This window comes from Salvia hispanica, chromosome 2 (assembly GCF_029641045.1).
Source record: "Salvia hispanica isolate PSC_SH4W2 chromosome 2, Shi_PSC_v1, whole genome shotgun sequence".
NCBI classification, from domain to species: Eukaryota; Viridiplantae; Streptophyta; class Magnoliopsida; order Lamiales; family Lamiaceae; genus Salvia; species Salvia hispanica.
The window spans coordinates 26693927-26714782 of NC_142693.1; the positions used below are offsets into that span (position 1 = coordinate 26693927).

At 36.1% G+C, this 20856-nt stretch overlaps 2 protein-coding genes across 4 annotated transcripts; one reads left to right on the top strand and one right to left on the bottom strand.

Moving 5' to 3' along the window:
* Positions 1–8085: 8085 nt before the first annotated feature.
* Positions 8086–14009, bottom strand: LOC125208119 (uncharacterized). 2 transcript variants are annotated; one of them, XM_048107680.2, is made up of 8 exons: positions 13310–14009; positions 12399–12542; positions 12178–12318; positions 10940–11083; positions 10185–10400; positions 9936–10079; positions 9695–9838; positions 8086–9528 (listed from the first exon to the last, which is right to left on the bottom strand). In XM_048107680.2, the coding sequence occupies exons 1-8, from the start codon at positions 13452–13454 to the stop codon at positions 8165–8167; spliced, it is 2442 nt and encodes an 813-aa protein (XP_047963637.2). In that variant the 5' UTR covers positions 13455–14009; the 3' UTR covers positions 8086–8164. The 2 variants fall into 2 exon arrangements, with proteins under 2 accessions (XP_047963637.2, XP_047963653.1); XM_048107696.2 differs by lacking the exons at positions 12399–12542; positions 13310–14009 and having other exon boundaries at positions 10940–11106; positions 12178–12306.
* A 2904-nt stretch (positions 14010–16913) lies between these two features.
* Positions 16914–20171, top strand: LOC125208172 (putative metal-nicotianamine transporter YSL7). 2 transcript variants are annotated; one of them, XM_089064380.1, is made up of 6 exons: positions 16914–17570; positions 17656–17819; positions 18017–18110; positions 18303–18437; positions 18593–18743; positions 19801–20171. In XM_089064380.1, exons 2-6 carry the CDS (start codon positions 17682–17684, stop codon positions 19811–19813), a joined length of 531 nt encoding a protein of 176 aa, XP_088920506.1. In that variant the 5' UTR covers positions 16914–17570; positions 17656–17681; the 3' UTR covers positions 19814–20171. The 2 variants fall into 2 exon arrangements, with proteins under 2 accessions (XP_088920506.1, XP_047963711.2); XM_048107754.2 differs by having other exon boundaries at positions 16922–17570; positions 17982–18079; positions 18573–18743.
* Positions 20172–20856: the final 685 nt, after the last annotated feature.

Sequence of the window (20856 nt, forward strand, 5' to 3'; positions counted from 1 at the left end):
TAGTTGTGTCTATATGAAAAGGAAGAATGGAAAAACAGTAGCATATCTTCTCCTTTACGTAGATGACATGCTCATTGCAGGCTCGGATAAATCATAAATTGAGTAGATAAAAAGAGACTTGAGTGGCAGGTTTGAAATGAAAGATTTGGGTGATGCTAAAAGGATATTGGGGATGGATATCATAAGAGATAGAAGGAGGGGAACATTGTGGCTAACACAACAAGACTACATCAGCAAAGTCTTGAAGAAGTTCCAGATGACTGAGTCAAGATAAGTCACAAGTCCACTTGGGTAGCATTTCAAACTAAGCTCAGAGTAGAAGTCCAAAACTGAAGAGGAAAGAAAAGAAATGTGCAATCTACCTTTTGCTAGCATTGTAGGAAGTGTGATGTACACTATGGTGTGTACGAGGCCCGACATAGCTCATGCTAAAAGCTGTGTGAGCAGGTACATGTCAGATCCCGGGAAGACTCATTGGCAGGCATTAAAATGGATTTTGAGATATCTTAAGGGATCTGAGAATGCCGGGATATTGTACAAAAGAGGATATGATCTAACCAAGGATGCAACCTTGGGTTTCTGTGACTCGGATTTTGCCACCAACTATGACAATACGAAGTCACAGACAGGATACATCTTCACTTTGTATGGTTCTGCCATCTCTTGGAAATCTGGTCTACAATCAGTAGTAGCGCTATCAACAACAGAGGCCGAGTACATTGCACTTGCTGAGGCTGTAAAAGAAAGTTTTTGGGTTAAGGGATTTCTCAGAGATTTTGGGATTTGTCAAAAGGTTGTCACTGTGTATTGTGATAGCAGCAGCGCGATCAGTCTAACTAAGCATCAAGTGTTCCACGAACGGAGCAAGCACATAGATGTAAGGTTGCATTTTGTTAGAGATGAGGTGAACAAAGGGGAAGTCAAGAGCAGAGGACAACCCTGCAGATATGCTCACAAAGGTGCTGCCTGTGTCCAAGTATGCACGTTGCTTGGATCTGGTGGCTGTGGTTCAAAGATAAGACAGTAAGGTGGAGACAAAGGGGGAATAGAAGATTGATCATTTTCCAACCTAGGTGGAGATTTGTTGGAACAAAGGTTGAGAAATGATTCAATTGGGTTGGCAGTTAATTCGGTTATGAAGAAGCTCAAGATTTAGTTAGAGAGTTTGTTGTTCTCTCGATCTGATTGGTGGAGCTTCTGTGCATATAAGGACTTAATCCAACTCATTTTTGGTATTCATTATTCAGCCATTCAACATTTCAAGTAGAAGTCGATCTTCTTCTACATTCAATACAATATACAAATCTTCTCTCTTCTCTACAACTTCTTGATCGAGAGTTTCTAAGGAGTGATGCAGAGATGGTTTTGAGTTAGTGAGTGTGTGTTGTAACTCGTTTACGAGAGTGTATTCGAGTGTGTGTGTTGTACACGATTAATCAATAAAGCTATTCCCTTCTCTCCAGTGGACGTAGGCCTACAAGGCTGAACCACGTAATTCTCTTGTGTTCTTTCTTAGTTTCTTGGTGTTTCGATTGTTCTTGAGAGTTCTTCACCGAAGCAATTCTTGTTCAAATTGAATCTTGTTCACTGATTCACAATAAACAAAGTAGTGATGATCTATGCTGAATAAATCATTGATAATCAAAGTTGATAATTTCGACCAATAGTTTATATGATTACAAATGTTGATTATTTACACATAAAATTAAGTGAAAACGTAGGAAGAAGATTCACTTTTATAATTCTTCCAAGTTTTGAAGTTTTCAACTTAACCACTTTTTTAATTAAACGAGTAATTAGAATTAGGGAAAAGCTATACAGCCACATTATGTACAACCATAAACAGGTTCAATAAAGAAAAAACCGGTTTAGATATAAGTTCTGGTTTTCTAGCAATTAAGTTTACTCTTTTATCCTTTACTAAAACTTATTCTTTCTTTCCCAAAAATAGCGACTAGTTTTCCCTCTCTCTCATTTCCTTCTACAAATGGCGTCTGTTTTTCCCTCTCTTCCATTTCCTTTTTCCTTGATTTCCGATAGAAGATAATAATGGCAACTATCCATATTCATTCCTATATTATAGGATTCAGTTTGTAATCTTCCATTTTGAATAAGATAACACCATCTTGTTTAAAATCAGTTTTCTTATTTATGCATATTTGTATGATTAATTTGCCCTCTACAATTGTAGAGGAAAAACCATTTTAAGAAATAAAATATGCAATTGATTCATTTCTAAAAAATAACCACTATTATAAAAAAACATTCGTGTCAAATTTTAGATGAAATATTGTTCATAGTATTTAAATGGGAGTGAGTCTTTTCTATTACTTAAACTATCATAATCAAATGACGATAAATAAATTTTACTTTTTCATTAGTTAAAATTTAGGTAAAATATTGTACTCCATTACAGCATATAGTACATATTTACATAATATGTTTTTACTATTTTTCAAACGTTCTAGAATTATTAATATTTAACTATTAATTATTCAAAAATAGATATGTGAATATTTTTTAATTTTAATTTACTTTTAATGATGAGTATGTTTATCGTAAGGAAATATTAATTATTATATCTTCCTTAAGTATATATACAACTAGTGGTCAATTTTATGTTTATAAATTTTAAAATTATTTAATAATTAGATAGTTGGATACCAATGATTATTCACAATATTTTTTACTATCATACATCCAATTAAATATGATTGTGAATTTTAAGTTGATTATATATATGTGGTCGATTTTATATTTTACAAATTCAATATTTAATAGTACTCCACAGTTGAGAGCAAATGAATCTAAAGTCCATCTTACTTGTTCAATTAAATTTAAGTCACGTTGAATTTAAAATTAAACACAATTGTTTAATTAAATCAAATATTCAATTATAGTAGTTCAATTCAAATTAGATATGACATTAGTATAAATTGAGATATAATGTTACAAATATATAGTTCAATTAGTGAATTATTCTCATCCGACTATTTGGTTAGCATGAGTAATACTGTGACATAAGTCTTGGTTAGCATGAGTAATACTATGACATAAGTCTTGATTGAAATTTAATGTTGCGAAAAAATACATCAATTAGTGATTTGATTAGATGATATAGTAATTTCTTAATGTTCTTGGTATCTAATAATGGTAGTTTATTATCATCCAACCTTTTGACTATTAGAGAAATCCAATTGATATGGGTGGAAAAAGTTAGTGGAATGTGTATACTACTTTTTGTATTGGTTTTATAATAAAATATGAGTGAAAATAATGAGTTAAGTAGAATATAAGATACATTATTAAAAGTATTAAAAGGTAACTGCGATAAGTATTGGCGGATAGACCGAAAAGGAAATTAGTGACAAACAACAACAGACGGAGGGAGTAGTGATTTTTCATTTGGATGGTCTAGTTGCAGAGTACTATGACGCTAAAAATGTCATGTTCAAACGATTAAGTTCAAATTAGTTATGATTGATAACTACATATATCTTTGATACCTATCATATCTTAAATGAAAACTTTGTAAGTGAATGGCAAATAACTGCATTAATTTATTGTGGAAAATGATACAAACTCTTAGAAATACTAGAATTTTCAGCAAGAGAGGTGGATCATCATCCATAGACATATCACAATTAAAGTCAAGTAACTATAAATTATTGGCCGGAGGTCTAATTATGAGAAAAGTATTACTTCATTTTAATGGAAGGAAGAATTGTGACTGAATAAATTGTCCATATTAGTGGTTAGTCAATGATATATATTGTGGAAAGTAAATGTATGAAGGTAAAGTTTTCTTGATATAAAATGGTGCAAGGCATCAGTACAATTTGACTAACAGGGGACACAATTTTTTAAATATAAAGAAACCTAGGACTTTTCTTATATTGAAAAATTTTAAACGTAATACTGTCCGTCATTAGGAGTCTCATTTGTTGGCAGCACAAGTTTTAAGAAATGTTAAAAAAAGTGGATGGAAAAAAGTTAGTGGAATAGCGGTCCCACTTGTAGAGCATCCCTATCCGTGCTCTTAAATAAGAGCACGGAGGTGGGCCCGAACCCACTTTTACTCCTTGTCCTTAGGCAAGAGCAAAATACCCACATCCATGCTCTTCCGCAAGGACAAGCTCAAGGGTCACACCATTCTGTTATTCAATTTAAGTAATTCAATTACTAAAAACATTTCTACAATATAAAAATATATAATTAAATCCTAAAAAATAAAAATTACATAATTAAAATCCTAAAAAATAAAAATACATAATTAAAATACTAGAAAATAAAAAAAATACATAATTAAAATCCTACAAATTAAAAATTATATAATTAAAGACTAAAAAATACCCATGTGGAAGACTAGTGCTCTATCCCCAATGTTCTTTGGAGACCCCGTATCATTGCCACATGTGTTGCAAGTTGGTCGGGAGTCATGTTAGACCTATCGGTCACATTGAGTTGACCCAAGAGGGCCCACAACGAATTGGTTGGGGGTTTAGGTGGCATAAAGGGAGCGGGAGGGGGGGCGGATGGAGTCGGGGCGCGACGGTGGTTCGCCGTCACCTTATTCCTTCCTTGCCGCCGGCGGGAACTGCTCTGGCCAGCCTCGAGGCTACCCAAGTTAGTTCCAGCAAGCTGGGTAGCCACTTCATCGGAGGCGTCGTCAGATAGGGCTACCGACCTCGACCGTTTGCTGGAGGAGCTGGAGGAGGATGCTACTACGCCACTCCTATACTTCTCATGATGGCGCGCCTCCTGCCAACAACTGAGTTACTTGAACGGTTTCAAGTTCAAGAATTGGTAGGTCGCCAAGGCGGCACTGATGATGTCGAGCTTGCTCTAGCCGCTCCCTGTCGACCACTCTTCCTGGAGGTAATACCCCTGGAACTTACCGATTGCGTCATTGGCTCTATAGATGAAATTGCGCACCATACTATCATTGTGATAGATGGTTCCCCTGGCCAGTTTTCATTGTACAAACGAGTGACGCGCCACCAAAACGTTTCTCCGCTTTGGTTTGTGCCAACGTCCGGATCTTCGGAGACTGCCAAGTAGGCTTTGAATAACTGGATTATCTCATCCGGAGTGTACAGGGTGCGGGTACCACGAGTAGGAAGAGTAGGAGTAGGAGTAGGAGTAAGATTAGGAGTAGAGTTGCCGCTCCCTCCCGATCCGGGTTCGGGTGCCCACCCGTATCGCCCATCCGGGGCATCTTGCTCGTCCACCGGGTAAGGCCGGTAGCCACCCGGAACTTGAGAACCTTGGGTTTGAAGAGGGGCTGTGAATTGCGTTTCCGGACTAGAAAATGGTTGTGAGCCCAACCATTCGTGGTTCTAACCGCGGGAGTCGAAGAGGTGATCGCCGGAGCCAGACATTGTGTAGTATGGTGGGAATTTAGATGAGAGAATAGATGAAAATAGATGAGAGAATAGATGAGGGAATAAATGAGAGAATTTAGATGATAGAATAGATGAGAATTGTGTAGTGTGGTGGGAATTTTTTTTTGTTGAAGTGGGGGTATTTATAGATGAAAATGTAAATTTTGGGGGAAAAAAATTGAAAAATAAATTAAAAATGTATACAAAACTGATATAATTTATTAGGAAGTGGCAAAAATATATTTTTTTAATTTAAAAATGATTTTTTAATTAATTTTGAATTTTTTTATAAATAAAGAAAAAATCAAATTTGCCAACGGCAGCCCACCCCGTAAGCCTGCTCAGCGGCACGAACGTGCTATTATTTAAGAGCAGCACCGTGCCGCTGGCACGGACGGACAACTTACCGCTGCGGATGCTCTTAGTTTTAAATGAAATGTGAGTGGAATGAGTTATTGGAAGGTGGGACTCTATTATTGTTTACGGTAAAAGTGAATCGGGACCCCTATTCGTGGACATACTAAAATAGAAAAATGAGACTGCTATTCATATTTGGAGGGACTAATTATCTCATGTTTCAGTAATTTACTAAATTAGGTATCATTTGAAGATTTGGCCCACTGTTAACACCTGTGATCTCTAAATGGAATCTGACGGGCCTGGTAATGGAGCCCAATGAACTAATGAGACAAGAGGATGGACATGTATGGGCCGATAATGCGTAAGGATGGGCCGAGAAGATCAAGCAAAGCCCACTAGCCGTGGACTAGACTAAGGAATAATGATAACTAAATAACTGAAATATTCTCAAGAAGAGCTTCTATCCGCCATAAAATGTTTAAGGCTGGAGCTTCACAACCACAGAGAAGAATATGCTGCTTTATCAGCTCGGGCTGATCGGCTGTTTTCGACATTGGAGGCCAAGGCAAGGCGGCCCAATCTTCACATCGATCCTCCAAAATTCAACGGAGACGACCCATCAGTCTGGATTTACAAGGTCCAATCCTATTTCAACTTTTCCAACTTTATCTATCATGGTTGATTTATTATTCAATTTGTTATCTTTATTTGAGATTGTCTTAGCAGTAGGACTATTCATTTTAAGTCACTGATCATTGTGATTTCGTTTTTATTTGTTTTAGAGTTACTGAAATTGGATTAGTCCTTATGTATTATCTCATTGGTTCCTTCACCAACATGATAACAATTTGCTTACAACATGGCCAGAATTCTTGATAACAATTTGCTTACTGAAATGTATTAGTCCCATTGGTTCCTTCACCAACATGATAACAATTTGCTGACAACATGGCCCGAATTCTTGGAGGCCGTGAAACAAAGATTCGACCCTCTCCGGACTTTGAGACTGGGAGGTGCAATTTCGGGGGTACATGTCGACACCTTAATCAGTGGCGGCAGTACACATAATTTCATCCATTCCGATATAGTCAAGATATTGCAATTGGATGTTACGCCAACCAGTCCTTTTCGTGTTTATTTGGGCAATTGTTATGGGGAGTCATTATTTTGTAAGCAAAAGTGTAACAATGTCAAGTTTTCACTTCAAGGGCATGAGTTTGTTGCTGATTTATTTGTGATCCCCATTCATGATTGTAATAGTATGGCCCTTATAGGCCCAATCTGCTCCACCAGTAACCGGCCCACACTTTGTTGGCTTGAGTCCAATCTCCAGTGATGCCCTACACGTGGCAGAATGTGGTGGTGAGTTGGGGCTGTGTCTTTTATATACTAGATCCTTCTCTCTTCCGCCTCATTTTGACTCTGCCTCTCTCTCTTTTCTCTCTCGGTTGTGAGTGTGGTCCTCTGGAATTCTCTCTGTGCTGTAGGCTTGAGAGTGTGATCTCTCTTCTTCCTCCTCTGTGTGGGTATACACTGGTGAGTGAGTAAGTTGAGTGTTGGGGAAACCTCTGGTTGGTTTCTGGTCAGACAAATTTGTCTGTGTATGAAGCGGTTTCTTGTGGTTCCCGAGGATTGGGTGACTGGTGTTTGGCCATGGCTTTGCCTTGGATTGTCTCTGCAACGAGGTGGTTGCTGGATCTAGGGTTTCAGTGGATACGGTGGAGTAGATTGGTTATCTGCTAGGGTTTCTCCATTGAGGGGCAAATCAATTGGTGACTAAGGAATTAGAGGGTCGGATTTACCTGCTGCAACTTGAGCCAATAAATTGTTCTTGATCTTGTTTCTCTTCTTTGGTTATTAAGTGTTTTAGGTACAACCAGAAGGAGTTGAAGACTGTAGATCTAGTAGTGAAATAGCTAGATAAGTTTCTTGATTGTATTACTTGTAATCTTGGCTGAAGTATAGACTTTACAATGATACAAAGATGGCCTTGGGAGCTCCGTGGCTGAAGAGTTTGAGTGAGATTTACCGAAACTATGATGAACGCACGATGGAATTTATGCATAACAATTAGATGGTTACTTTATGCGGCGTTTGGGTGAAGGGAAGAGATATATTTTACAACACAAAGAAGGGCTAGGTATGTTCTATGGAATGTGATTAGTATTGATCAAGTCATTTTTCTAGTTAATCATGGTTGGTTTATTTGAGATTGTCTTTTCAGTAGAACTAGCTAATAATTTTAAATTACTAATCATTGTGATTTCTTTTTTATTTTTTTTATCGTTGTTCCTTTCTATTTATATATTTGGCTTGATTCTAATATTTTAAAAACTGATAATGAACCTTACAAAACATTGGATAATCAAAGCAAACATATTCATACTATTACAAGCACATTCTTGGATAACTAAGCTTCATCACCAACTCCATCTATTCATACTGTTGTCTCTTATAACTTGATTCCACCCAACTCCGTCTATCTCCTCTTTCCGGCGTTGGCAACACTCAAAGATCTTCTCAAAAACATCCTCAAGTTTCTCGAAGTATTTATACCTGAAACTTCGACAAAGTAAAAGCACCCAAGAGAAGCCTCCTAAGCCCACAACATATCCAGCCGCAGCAAACACATAATCCCACTCAACCTCCCTATCCGATTCCACATCCACAAACCGCGGTGATGGATTCGTGCAGCTAATGTTGAGAGGGAGACCACACAATCCAATGTTCCCTTCAAATGAATCAGCAGAAAATGTTTGCAACTGATTCCCAATCGGAATCTCTCCAACTAGCTTATTGTGAGATACATTCATCACAACGAGGAATGTGAGATACGCGATCTCCTTTGGTATCTCCCCCGTGAGCTGGTTCATCGAGATGTCAAGCGATCCAAGCTGCCTCAGCTTGCCAAATGACTTTGGGATTCGACCGCTGAGGGAATTGTGGGATAAGTTGAGAAGATAGAGTGAGCTGAGCTCACCAATTTCCACGGGGATTTCGCCATGAAAATTATTGCAAGAGAAGTCAATAGAGATAAACTCTGGCCAAATCTTGACAAGCTCAAGCTCAAGTCCTTTAATGGTTAATGTCACCTCGTTCCCATAGTAGAATTCCATGTACGAAGCCATGAAACCTAAGTTGATACGCTCCAACTCTGCATCGCGATCCAACACCATTCCTCTCCAATATGTGAAGTTAAAAGGATTTAGACTGCCACTGAAATTATTGGAAGCTATGTCAATGATTTGATGACTTGGCCAGCTCTTTCGACATGTGATCTCTCCGTGGAATCTGTTCGAGCGCAACACAAGCAACCGCAAGCTAGATGGGAGCATACATGGAAATTTACCAACTATGTGATTGTTTCTCACATTCATAACTTCTAAGGAAGTGCAATTCTCTAGGGAAAGTGGAACACCTCCTACCAAATTGTTGTGACTCACATCTAAAGTCTTTAGGCTGCAATTGGAAGAAATATTATCAGGGATCCAACCAGTCATGTTGTTTCCACCCAGATTAAGAACTTGAAGATTCTTCAAGTTTTCAAATAGACAAAGAGGTATACTTCCACTCAAGTTATTGTTTGAAAAATCAAGAAATTCAAGACTTGTATTGTTGCAAATGAAGGGTGGAAGTGGTCCCCATAGACGGTTGTTTGCAATGGATAAAAACTTAATGTCGGGGGAGAGAAGAATGAACGTTGTAATCTCTCCACTTAAGTTGTTCGAATCGAGCACTAAACTAAGCAGTCTTGATTGATTCACAATGGTGGATGGTATCGGACCTGCAAGTTTATTTTGAGAGTGTCAAGCTTGAAATTCATCAAAACAATAGATGATCTTAAAATGTAGTACTAGTGGTAGCACTCTATAGTAGCTAGTGACATAAAAAAAAGTGGGTTTCATATAGTGGGGGAGTGTCATTAGTATGTGTGAGAGAGAGTATGATACCATTTAAATTGTTATTGTTGAGCCATAAGTAGCTAAGGAGTGTCATGTTTCCAATCTCTTCTGGAAATGGTCCATTGAAATTGTTTTCTTCCAATTGCAACTCTATCAAATTAACAAGGTGACCAATCTCTCTTGGAATGTGACCTGGAACAACATGAATTTTGAAAATCCAATTTGTTTAATAAAGAATGGTAGATATTCCTAAAATTCAAGACTTGTAAATAAAATGGCAAGATCATACCACTTAAAGCATTGTTGTGAATGAACAATCCATACATGGTTATTAAGTTCCCAATTTCTCTGGGCAACGATCCGCTAAACATATTTCTAGACATGCTTAAGCGCTCGAAATTTCTAAGATGACCAATCTCCTTTGGAATATTGCCTATTGTAGCAAAATTATCAGCTCAGTTTTTGTTAATTACAGTCACATGCTATATATTGATAGCTAATTACAAAATACTGGAGTAAATGAAATGCAGAATCATACCAGTGAAATTGTTGAATTCAAGGCCAATTCTGAGAAGAGATGTCATGTTTCCATTATCTCTCGATAATGACCCACTTAACTTATTGAAGGCAAAGGAAGCATATTGCAAGGATGGCATGCTAAATATAGTTGCTGGCAATGGGCCTTTTAACCTGTTGTAACTCAGGCTTAAACCTTTTAAATTAGTTAGACAACCAATCTCTTCTGGTATGTTACCTATCAAGTTGAAAAGTTATGGAATTACATCAAAAACACAATTTAAAAACCAATCAAGTCAAACACTAAAAAAAAGCGCTAGATAGTGGTGGATATTGGTGACGGCTGCTAGCTCAACAACTAGTGACGGAAAAAAGGCTGAAAAGCGCCAGTCACTAAATAGTGACGGAAATCCGTCACTAAAGCAAATCATTCATCTTTGTTTCCCGTCATTTGGTGGATTAATAGCTTTAATGACGGACAAATCCGTCACTAATATTTTTTATTGACAACTTTTTCAGTGACATAGTAAGTTTGGCAGATCCGTTATTAAAAAACTTGTCAATAAAAAATATATCCGTCACTAAAGCTAGTAATCCACCAATTGACGGAAACATAGACGAATGCTTCGCTTTAGTCACAAACGCTTTTTAGTCATTTTTCTATCACTAATTGTTGAGATAACAGCCGCCGTCACTATTTCCGTTACTATCTAGTGCATTTTCTGTAGTGTTTGACTTGATTGGCCACTTAAAATAAATATAGCATGAGATTCTCACCATTTAAATTGTTCCTTGTAAGAAGCAAGGAATTAAGCATTGTCAAGTTCCCCAATTCACTTGGCAATTTGCCACTAAAGCTGTTGTTACTCATGAATAATGACTGTAAATTGGTTAGAGCAGCTATCTCTTTCGGAATATTACCTGCAAAGTAAAGTGCATCACATCTACACCGAATTATATATGAGTCTAAAAATAAAATAAAATTATATACTCCCTCCATTCCATAGTAATGGAGGCGTTTCATTTCGGCACGGAGATTAAGAAAAATTGTGTTAGATGAGTTAAGTAAAAGGAGAGTAAAGTGGAAAATGAAAAAGGTAAAGAGATGAAGAGAGAATAAAGTATGAAAGAGTAAAATAGGTGTGGAAAAATGTGTTGACTTTTGCTAAAAAGATAAATGACTCTAATGCTATGGAACTGAGGGAGTATGAGTCTATATATGCAAGGGCAATATTATAATTATTTCTTAAAGGAATAAAGTAAAATTGATAAAGTATGAGAAATATAGAAACAAAAATGATTGGAGTATTATTAGTAGAAAATGGATCCCATCTCGTTAGAAGGAACAACATATCAAAAATGGAGGTCTAGAGCATTTTTGTGCATTTGATTCGGATCATACGTTTCTAACCATTTAGAAAAGAGTTTGTAAAAATCTATCTAGTTCCAAAGTAAGTATAGGGAATGTTAGAGCATGAAATAAGATCTTACTGTTGAAGTTTGCCTACAAACTTTGACTAATTGTCAAAATTTGTTATCCCACATCGGTGGGTATTAGAAACTTTGGGGGAGTGGCTGCCTATAAATGGAGCACTCCTCCCACATTTGTTATGTACCCCAAATATTGTATTTCTTCTCCATTTAAATATATAAGCTAGCTCTGCAGAGGGTGGTCGGAGACAGGCAATTTGGCTGAACTTCGTTGTCAAAGTTTCGGGTGTGTTCTTTCTTTATTATTTATTTTGTTTCGCATTTATTTTTGGGTTTTCTTTTCTGCAGTGATATTGTATTCAATATTATTTGCGGGTTTGGTAGTAGTGTTTTTGTACACCGACTAATAAATTCTGTTTGGAGTCTGGTATTTAAGAGAGGACAGTGTCCCCACCAGTCTTTCCGCAGAATTTATTTGGGGAAGTAATTTTATCGAGATAGACCCTGTTGGATTAACTCTGAAATTACTGAATCGGTTCATTTCACTATTTGAGAGAAAATTACCCGGTTTTCTCAACACTTACCACTTAACATGTTATCAAGGTACAACCATTGAAGCATTGTCAAGTTCCCAATTTCAGTTGGCACCGGGCCGCTAAAGTTGTTGATGCTCATGTCCAAATGTTGTAAATTAGTAAGAGCACATATCTCTTTCAGAATAATTCCTGTAATTAAATTGCATCAAAAGCAATCAAAACAAAATTAACAAAGAGTACAGAATGCAAGAGCTGACATAAGATCTTACCACTTAACATGTTATCATCAAGGTCCAACAATTGAAGCATTGTCAAGTTCCCAATTTCACTTGGCACGGGTCCAATAAAGCTGTTGGTACTCATGTCCAAATTTTGTAAATTAGTAAGAGCACCAATCTCTTTTGGTATATTACCTGTGAGTAAATTGCATCAAATCAACATCCAATTATAAATAACTTTGTACATGCGGGTAGTGTTATATTGCTAACTCAATACCTAATTGCTAACTACAACTAAATAATAGCCATTAGATATTCAAATTAAGGGCCTAGATCATTAATCAAGAAATATCAATACGATCAACAAAAAACGTCAATAAAGTCATATGATTAATTCCATAAAATATCAATAGGGGTATTAATGTCACTTAACTACATGTTTAGTTATAACTAACTTTTAAAAGAAATCCCAAAACTTTAAATTCATATAACATATATCAAATTAAAGATAATTTTATAAGGATTCCAACGATATCATATATGCATATGTTCCGACGTCAAAATTTGAAAAAAAAAATCGAAAATTTTTCAATTTTTTCGTAAAGCAGAAATGTCAACATACCATATAAAATATGTCAATATAATACATGTAGAATGTCAATATAAGCAATGGGTTAACATTCTTAAAGCATCGTGTTGACATTCTCAAAGCATTGTGTTGATATTTCCGAAACACTATATTGACATTTTCATCTAAAACCCTAATTTGACGTTTTTTTTTATCTTTTTTGATTTTATTAATAAAAACGAAAATTACACGTGGCAAATTGTAGACCACACGTTTTCTAAAATCCTATGGCCTTAAATTAGTTGTAGTTAGCAATTAAATGATGAGTTAGCAATTGATCACTCCCCTTGTACATGCAATATGAAGTCTTGATATCATGGAGATCAGATCTTACCACGTAAGTAGTTTGCACCCAAATATAATTGTTGAAGCAATCTCAAGTTCCCAATTTGTATCGGCACTCGTCCACTGAAATTGTTCCTTTGCAAAGAAAGATACTCAAGTTGCGAACAGCCCCAAACTCGATGGTATTTCCCCATACAACTCGTTGTGAGAAATACGAAGTCTCTTGAGCCTATGGAGATTGTGTTTGCACATATCAAGAGGTAGGCTACTAGACAAACTGTTATTCCTCAAATTCAAAACTTCTAAAAATGGCATGTTGAACAAAGATGGGGGAATAGGACCATGAAAGGAATTCTCACTTATATCTAAAGAAACGAGAAAAGAAAGATTTCCGATTTCTGGAGAAATGGTTCCTACAAGACTCATGGATGATATATTCAACTGAGTCACCCTGTGATTCAAATCACAAGTAACTCCGACCCAACTGCAAATACTGCTCTCACCGCTCCAATTTTTGGTCAATATATTATGGGGATCGAAAGAGATTCGAGATTTAAAGGAAATAAGTGAAGAACGATCAATGTTGATATTTGAGTTGGCCGAACTATAATCAATCAACCAATGAAGTAGTAAGAATGATGTCATAAGGAGGTAGAGATGGGAAGATGTAACCATTAGGCTTGATTTTAAAAGTAGCTAGGAATGTGTGGTGTATACAAGATTTGAGCCACCACTATATATACCTCAAAAGTGTGTGTGTGTGTGTGCGAGAGAGAAAGAGAGAGTTTATCATTTGTTTTTGAAATAAATGATACTCCAAAAGTCGTCCATTACCATAAACATAATAGTGATGATTTTTCATTTACTTTTAAAATTATATTCCTATACACCAAAAATTATTTACTTAGAAAAAGAGAAAATGGTTTATGTATACAAAAAGAACTCTACATTAAGGAGACTGTAGATCTGATCTTAAAGTTGTGTTAAGAGTGTCCACAGTGGTCGCAGCGACTCCACAGTGGTCGCAGCGACCACTGCTGGAAACGTGGCACCGCGGCGGGAAGGGGCGGGGGTGGCGGAGGGGGCCGGGGCCGCAAACACGGCGTGGAAGGGCGGTGGGGGCGGTTTACCGGGAGCAGCGGCGCCAGCGGTGTAAATTTTTTACTTTTTTTATTTTTATTTTATTTTTTCTGAATTTATTTCAATAAAATACCTATTCTCAATTTATTTTTTTCACTCCGTTCCATTCTATTTATTTGTGTTCAATTAATTTTGTTCTAGTCCAATTAAAATATATCAACAATTGATAAAATAATGTGATTTTGTGATTGTAGCATGACTGTCTATTGAGCGGGATAAATTTTTATGACTGTGGAAGTGTTTGTGTGGCTGTAGCGTGGTTGTTCCGTAGCTATTGTCCACCAATGTGGACCCTCTAAGAAAATTGAGGCTTTTAGTTCTTTAAATATTTCCATGACGTCAAGTAAAAAATTAATTAATTTATATTCCTATACCTCTTAACTGAAATATTTACAATATATAATTTGTTAATTTATTCCAAGATGAATTTAATTACTGTTTAACTGGAAAACGATGCTATATGTCTACTCAATCAATTCATCAATCGTTGCCATGTGATTAAATTCCTTTTTTCTTCGACTGCTCTGCATGACTTATTACAGACACTAGACGAAGACTTCATAAGCCAAGTCAATGTCCTTTTTCATAATTTTTCTCTTCATTGATATTTACATTCACATTTTTTTTTCAATTAAATACATTAACAAGCAATTTTGATATCTTGTACGGAACTAAGAAATCTGTTATTTCAGCTGCAACAAAGACAAGTATATCATTACAAATATGAATCAATTTTTAGTATCTTTTCAATTTTATTTCAAGAATAGTTTAGTAATTTAATATCTATTTGTATGGTATATTGGATATAAACTCAAATCCTTTAGCCTATGAAATTGGTAAAAAAATGTGATACTATAAAACTTATTCGATTGTATGCATTATATATTTGTCGTTTATATTCACTTTTAGCTATTAATCAAATTTTGTACTCCTAATTTACGTGATACGTTGAGAATAAAATACAACTATACAAATACAGATATTGGATAATAGAAGAAAGATGTGTTTATGGTTGAAATCATATCACCAAATGACCCTTAAAACACGGCATGCCTTAATATGTAGTCCACATTTAGTGGTCTCAAGTCAAGTCTGCGTTTATCACTAAATAAATAGTCGCTTTATGAATAGACAATTGGACACATATATTTCAACATATAGCTGTGGTGGATTTGGACATAAAATTCTCGATAAAGTCGTTTTCGCAGTTATTAAGGCTAAATTAATTCTTACATTAAAATTAAAGCCAATTTAGAGCTCTTTAAAATTAGGGTAATCAAACACCAAAATTGCACAACGTAATTATAGGTATGGAATAATCGACAATGTTATAGATGCATTTGAATAGTATTATTGTTTTCAAGAAGAATACCATTAACCCATAAAATTATAGCCCACAAAGAAGCCCAAAGAACTTAAAAAACAAAAAGCCCAAGAATTTTTTTTTCTTGCCCCGTATAAAAACATGGATGTATATATTGTTATTCATGTCATCAAAATGGATCATGCGACTGGAAATAGCCACAGATATAGCTATGGAGGAGTGCTTGTCCTGTCCAAAATGTTAAATGAGGGACTGAGGAAAGAGATCATTAATTGCTCTTTAACGAAATGGAATGGGTTCCTGCAGCTTCTGTCCTGAATTGTGAGGATATACCAAAAATAGCAAATGCACATAGAATAAATAATACCAAGATATAATCTAGAATTGAGTTGTGAGATTATTTTAGTTATAGGGGATTAGCTATGACTAATTATCCCATGATTATCCATCTAAGATCGAGTTGAGGAACTAAATCTCATGAACCAAAGACACTACTAAAGACACTACTAATTTAAAATTTGCTCATAACATTGGATTGACTTTAAGGATACGTATTCATACAATAAGAAAAATTTGCATATAAAAACGAAGATTTATATTAGAGAAAAACTAGCATATGAAACAAATAAGCTTAAATAAAATAATATATCAGAGATATTTTTTGTTGAAACGATATAATTGAGGCTCTGATTAAGTCAAAATATATATACTTCTCTACATAGAACCACCACTTGTAATCACGGCATTTTAATTTCCCCAACAATTTTTTTGATTCGTCAATCAATTTTAAATATTTTTTTTCTAAATATTACTTTGTGCAAGATTTGCAGTTTTTAGCCACTAAACTAAACTATTGACCTGAAGTCAATTGATAGAGAATTTTATAAACAAATACTACTTATTATTTCGATCAAAAAATAAAAGTAATATTTTTCTCGGTCCATATACCATTCCAAATGTGTCATATTTTATGTCAAAATCCATCACAATTATATGTTGAAATATATGTCCAATTGTGTAGGCTTGACTCTTCAGCGACAAATAAGGAATGCCGTGTTTTCAGGGACGATGACTTGAAAAAGGACAATAACTAGTGAAGATTTCTTCTTTATATCCCTATGTCATATTTTAAGTGGAGCATTTCATTTCTAGCACGGGATTTTATGCAGTACACGTACCATTAGTAATGAAACATTTATTTTTCCGTAGGAGATTTTATGTAGTGTTGTATTAATGAAAAGAATAAAGAAAGAGAGATGAAAAAGTAAGGTGGGACTGAGAGAATATTATTTTATGAGTTAGGTAAAGAGAATAAAGTAGAGAGACTGATGTGTTTTTAGAAATATAGAGTATCATTTAGAGTGAGACATCTTCGGAAGAAAAATGTATCACTGACTGGACGAAGGGAGTATATATATGTTTAATATTTCAGACACACATACATGTCTCTGTTCATTGTGATTAAACCCAAACACTAATTTCTGAAGAATCAAGAAACCTTATGGATGAGAGCGAAAGGAGTACCACTGCCGGCAGCGAGGATGATTCGGTGGAGAGAATATTCGAGAGAAAGAGGTGCCATTGAGGTAGAGACAGCTGACGCTCCGGGCGATTGCAGTGAGCTTCATTCTGGCCATTTTGTTCACGTTCATCGTGATGAAGCTGAATCTGACGGCAGGGATCATCCCATCGCTCAACATCTAAGCTGGCCTCCTCGGATACTTCTTCGTCAAGACGTGGACCAAGTTTCTCGAGAAATCTGGCTTTCTCAAGCAGCCATTTACTAGGCAGGAGAACGCCGTCATTCAAATTTGTGTGGTCGCCTCCTCCGGCATCGCCGCCAGCGGTCTCTCCCTCTCTCTCTCTCTCTCACACACACACATATAAACACACTAATTATATCTGCAATTGACACTCCATTCCCAAAATAGGAGGCTTTGGAAGCTACCTTCTCGGTATGAGCGAAGTTATCAGCAATCAAATTAGTGAAGATAATAGCCCTCAGAATACTAAAAATCCTCAACTTTCATGGATGATTGTGTTCTTGTTTAGCGTTAGCTTTTTGGGTCTCTTCACTATTCTACCTCTTCGAAAGGTACAATTCCTCTCTTTCATCATGCATTTGTGGAACAACCGAGCGCATATTTGGTAGGGTTGACAACCCATTTAGGGGATGGAATTCTATGAACAACATGCTATGAGAATCAAGTCAGTTCTAGATATACTGACAAAACAGTGTTTCTCGTATTGGTTTCAGATCATGATCATTGATTATAGACTTACTTTTCCAAGTGGTACAGCAGCAGCTCATCTCATCAACAGTTTTCACAGTCCCAAGGGAGCCAAGTTAGCCAAGTTAGTCACTTTTTTCAGTACGATACAATTGGTATACCATTTTTTCGATATATTTACGCAGCCCTAGTTTTAATCACCCCAAATTTGGTCAGAAGGGATAAAATTGAATTTTTTTATGAAACTTCATGATTTGTCATTAATATTTACACGGTTGCAGTACAAATGAGAAATGGCCTATTCTTCATGATATTATTGGAATCTAACCTTATATCCCTATATGAAGGAAACAAGGAAGAGCTTTGGGGAAGTTCTTCACCTTCAGCTTCCTCTGGGGTCTCTTCCAATGGTTTTTCACAGCTACCTATTCATGCGGATGCAGCAGTTTCCCTACATTTGGCCTTAAAGCATATGATAACACGTGAGTTTCCTTGGTTTTACATTGTAACAAACTTACGAGAAAGAGAGCTCATTCAGTCTATATGGGACACCAAAATCCGCAACATACATATATTCATAAGGCAACATAAGTGTTTATTACATCTCTCTCTATCAGGTTCTATTTTGATTTCTCAGCATCATATGTTGGTATTGGTATGTTATGTTCGTATAGCATTACCATATCAATGCTGGTTGGCGCTATCCTGTCGTGGGGCTTTATGTGGCAGCTGATAAACAACCAGAAGGGCGACTGGTACTCTGCCGACTATCCATCTTCCAGCCATGAGTAATCCATTTTTCCTATTCTCTTTCTTGGAAAATGAAACAAATAGCCATAACAAATATTCCAAGGGTTAAAAAGAAATTTTTGATTGGTTGGACCACTGCCCAATTTTAAAGCCCAAATACATTGTTGGGTCGGTTAAATATGGCCACAGTCCGTGACTTGCTCTGATACCATAATAGTAATCCATGGGTTCCTTCATAAAATCAACTTCAGTTCTATCTTCACACTTATGGTGGATAGTTATATTTTTATTTTTAATTTCAATTGCCAAGACAACTCCATAAAAAAGCTCAACTTTCGTAACAGAACCCATAACTTCTACCTCTCTTGAATTTCTAACTAATTCCAATTAATTGTTTAGGTCTTCATTGCCATAGCCATGATTCTTGGTGATGGCCTCTACAACTTGGTTAAGATCTGTTAAATATTGGCCTACAATATTTGACTTTTGTCAAAGTTTTTAATCCCACATCGGTGGGGACTTTTGTTTCTGTTCTCCGTTTAATATAATATCTGCAGAGGGTGCTCGGAGATGTAGGCAATTTGGCCGAACTCCGCTAACAAAGTTTTGGGTGTGTTATTTCTTTATTATTTATTTTGTTCCGCATTTATTTCTAGGTTTGCTTTTCTGCTGTGATTTCGTATTCAATATTATTTGCGGGTTTTGTAGTAGTGTTTTTTACACCGACTGATAAATTGTGTTTGGAGTCTGGTAATTGAGAGAGGACAGTAGTGTCCCCAGTCCCCACTACCAGAGAATTTATTTGGGGAAGTAATTTTATCGGGTTATACCCCATTGGGTTAACTCTAAAATTACTGAATCGGTTCATTTCACTATTTGAGAGAAAATTTGCCCGATTTTCTCAACAAGTGGTATCAGAGCAAGGTTCGTCCTTGGTTCTATTTGTTTGTAATACTTTATTTTGAGTTTGTAATGGCGGGTAATGATCAAGAAGTCAAGGCTAGTTCTTCGTCATGATGGTCGAGGATTCCACTGTCAAATATGAAATTGACGGTGGAGATATTTGACAGTACTGGCCATTTTGGTATGTCGCAGGGGGAGGTTCTAGACTCACTTTTCCAGCAGGGTCTTGACATTGCCATTGAAGAAAAGAAACCAGAAGATATAGATGATAAATATTGGAGTACCATAAATCGGTTAGCTAGTGGAACAATTCGGTCGTGTCTAGGTTTGGATCAGCAATATTCCAGAATTCAAATATTCAAAGCTCCAATCGCAGTGTGAAGCTAGGTTTGAGTTCCCCGTGCCCGGGCTGGAGTTGGGGCTCTCACAAGAGGGGCAAATGGGGCTCCTAATGGCGGACGGAGGGAGTACCTGTTATCCACTGTCAATTTTTTTCAAGCATGAAGTTACATGTTGTAGTAATTTTTAAAAATCAAACTATAAACTAGTTTTTACATCATAAATTCTACTATAAAATACTCCCTCGTCCAAAAAAAATAAATCACTTTGTGTATGGCACGGGTTTTAATGTAGAATTGGTAAAGTAAGAGAGAGGGGGAGAAAAAGTAGGTAAAGTAAAAGAGGTAGGGAGAAAAAGTAGGTAAAGTATGAGAGGAGGAAGAAAAAGTGGGAAAAGTATGAGAGATAAACTTTTCAATTTAAGAAAGTGATCTATTTTTTGTGGACGTCCTAAATGGCAAAAGTGATCTATTATTTGTGGACGGAGGGAGTAATGTTTTTTTATCAAATTTCCATTAATTATCGCCGACAGGATTTACTTGAAAAAATCAAGCAAATCAAACTTCAATTTATAAGTATATAACGCCGACATGATCTACTTAAAACACAGCTAAATATGTAGAAAAAGAGTACTCTGCTAAATTTCCATTAATTGCAAAAAACCATTTACGTATAACTCAATGGAACAGTTCGTGTCACAGGTACTCGATGAAAGGCTTGAAAGAATACTGTAGCTGAGGAAACCTATAGAAAAAGGCAAGCAAAATGAACGATCCACATGAAGGACTATTAAAGTGCAAGATAATTGGCTCAAAAATAAAATTCTACTCTTTTCACCAAATAATTTCTCAACAGGCCCAAAAAAAGTCTAATTCCAAGGTCGATTCATGAGATTACTCAATTCTTATT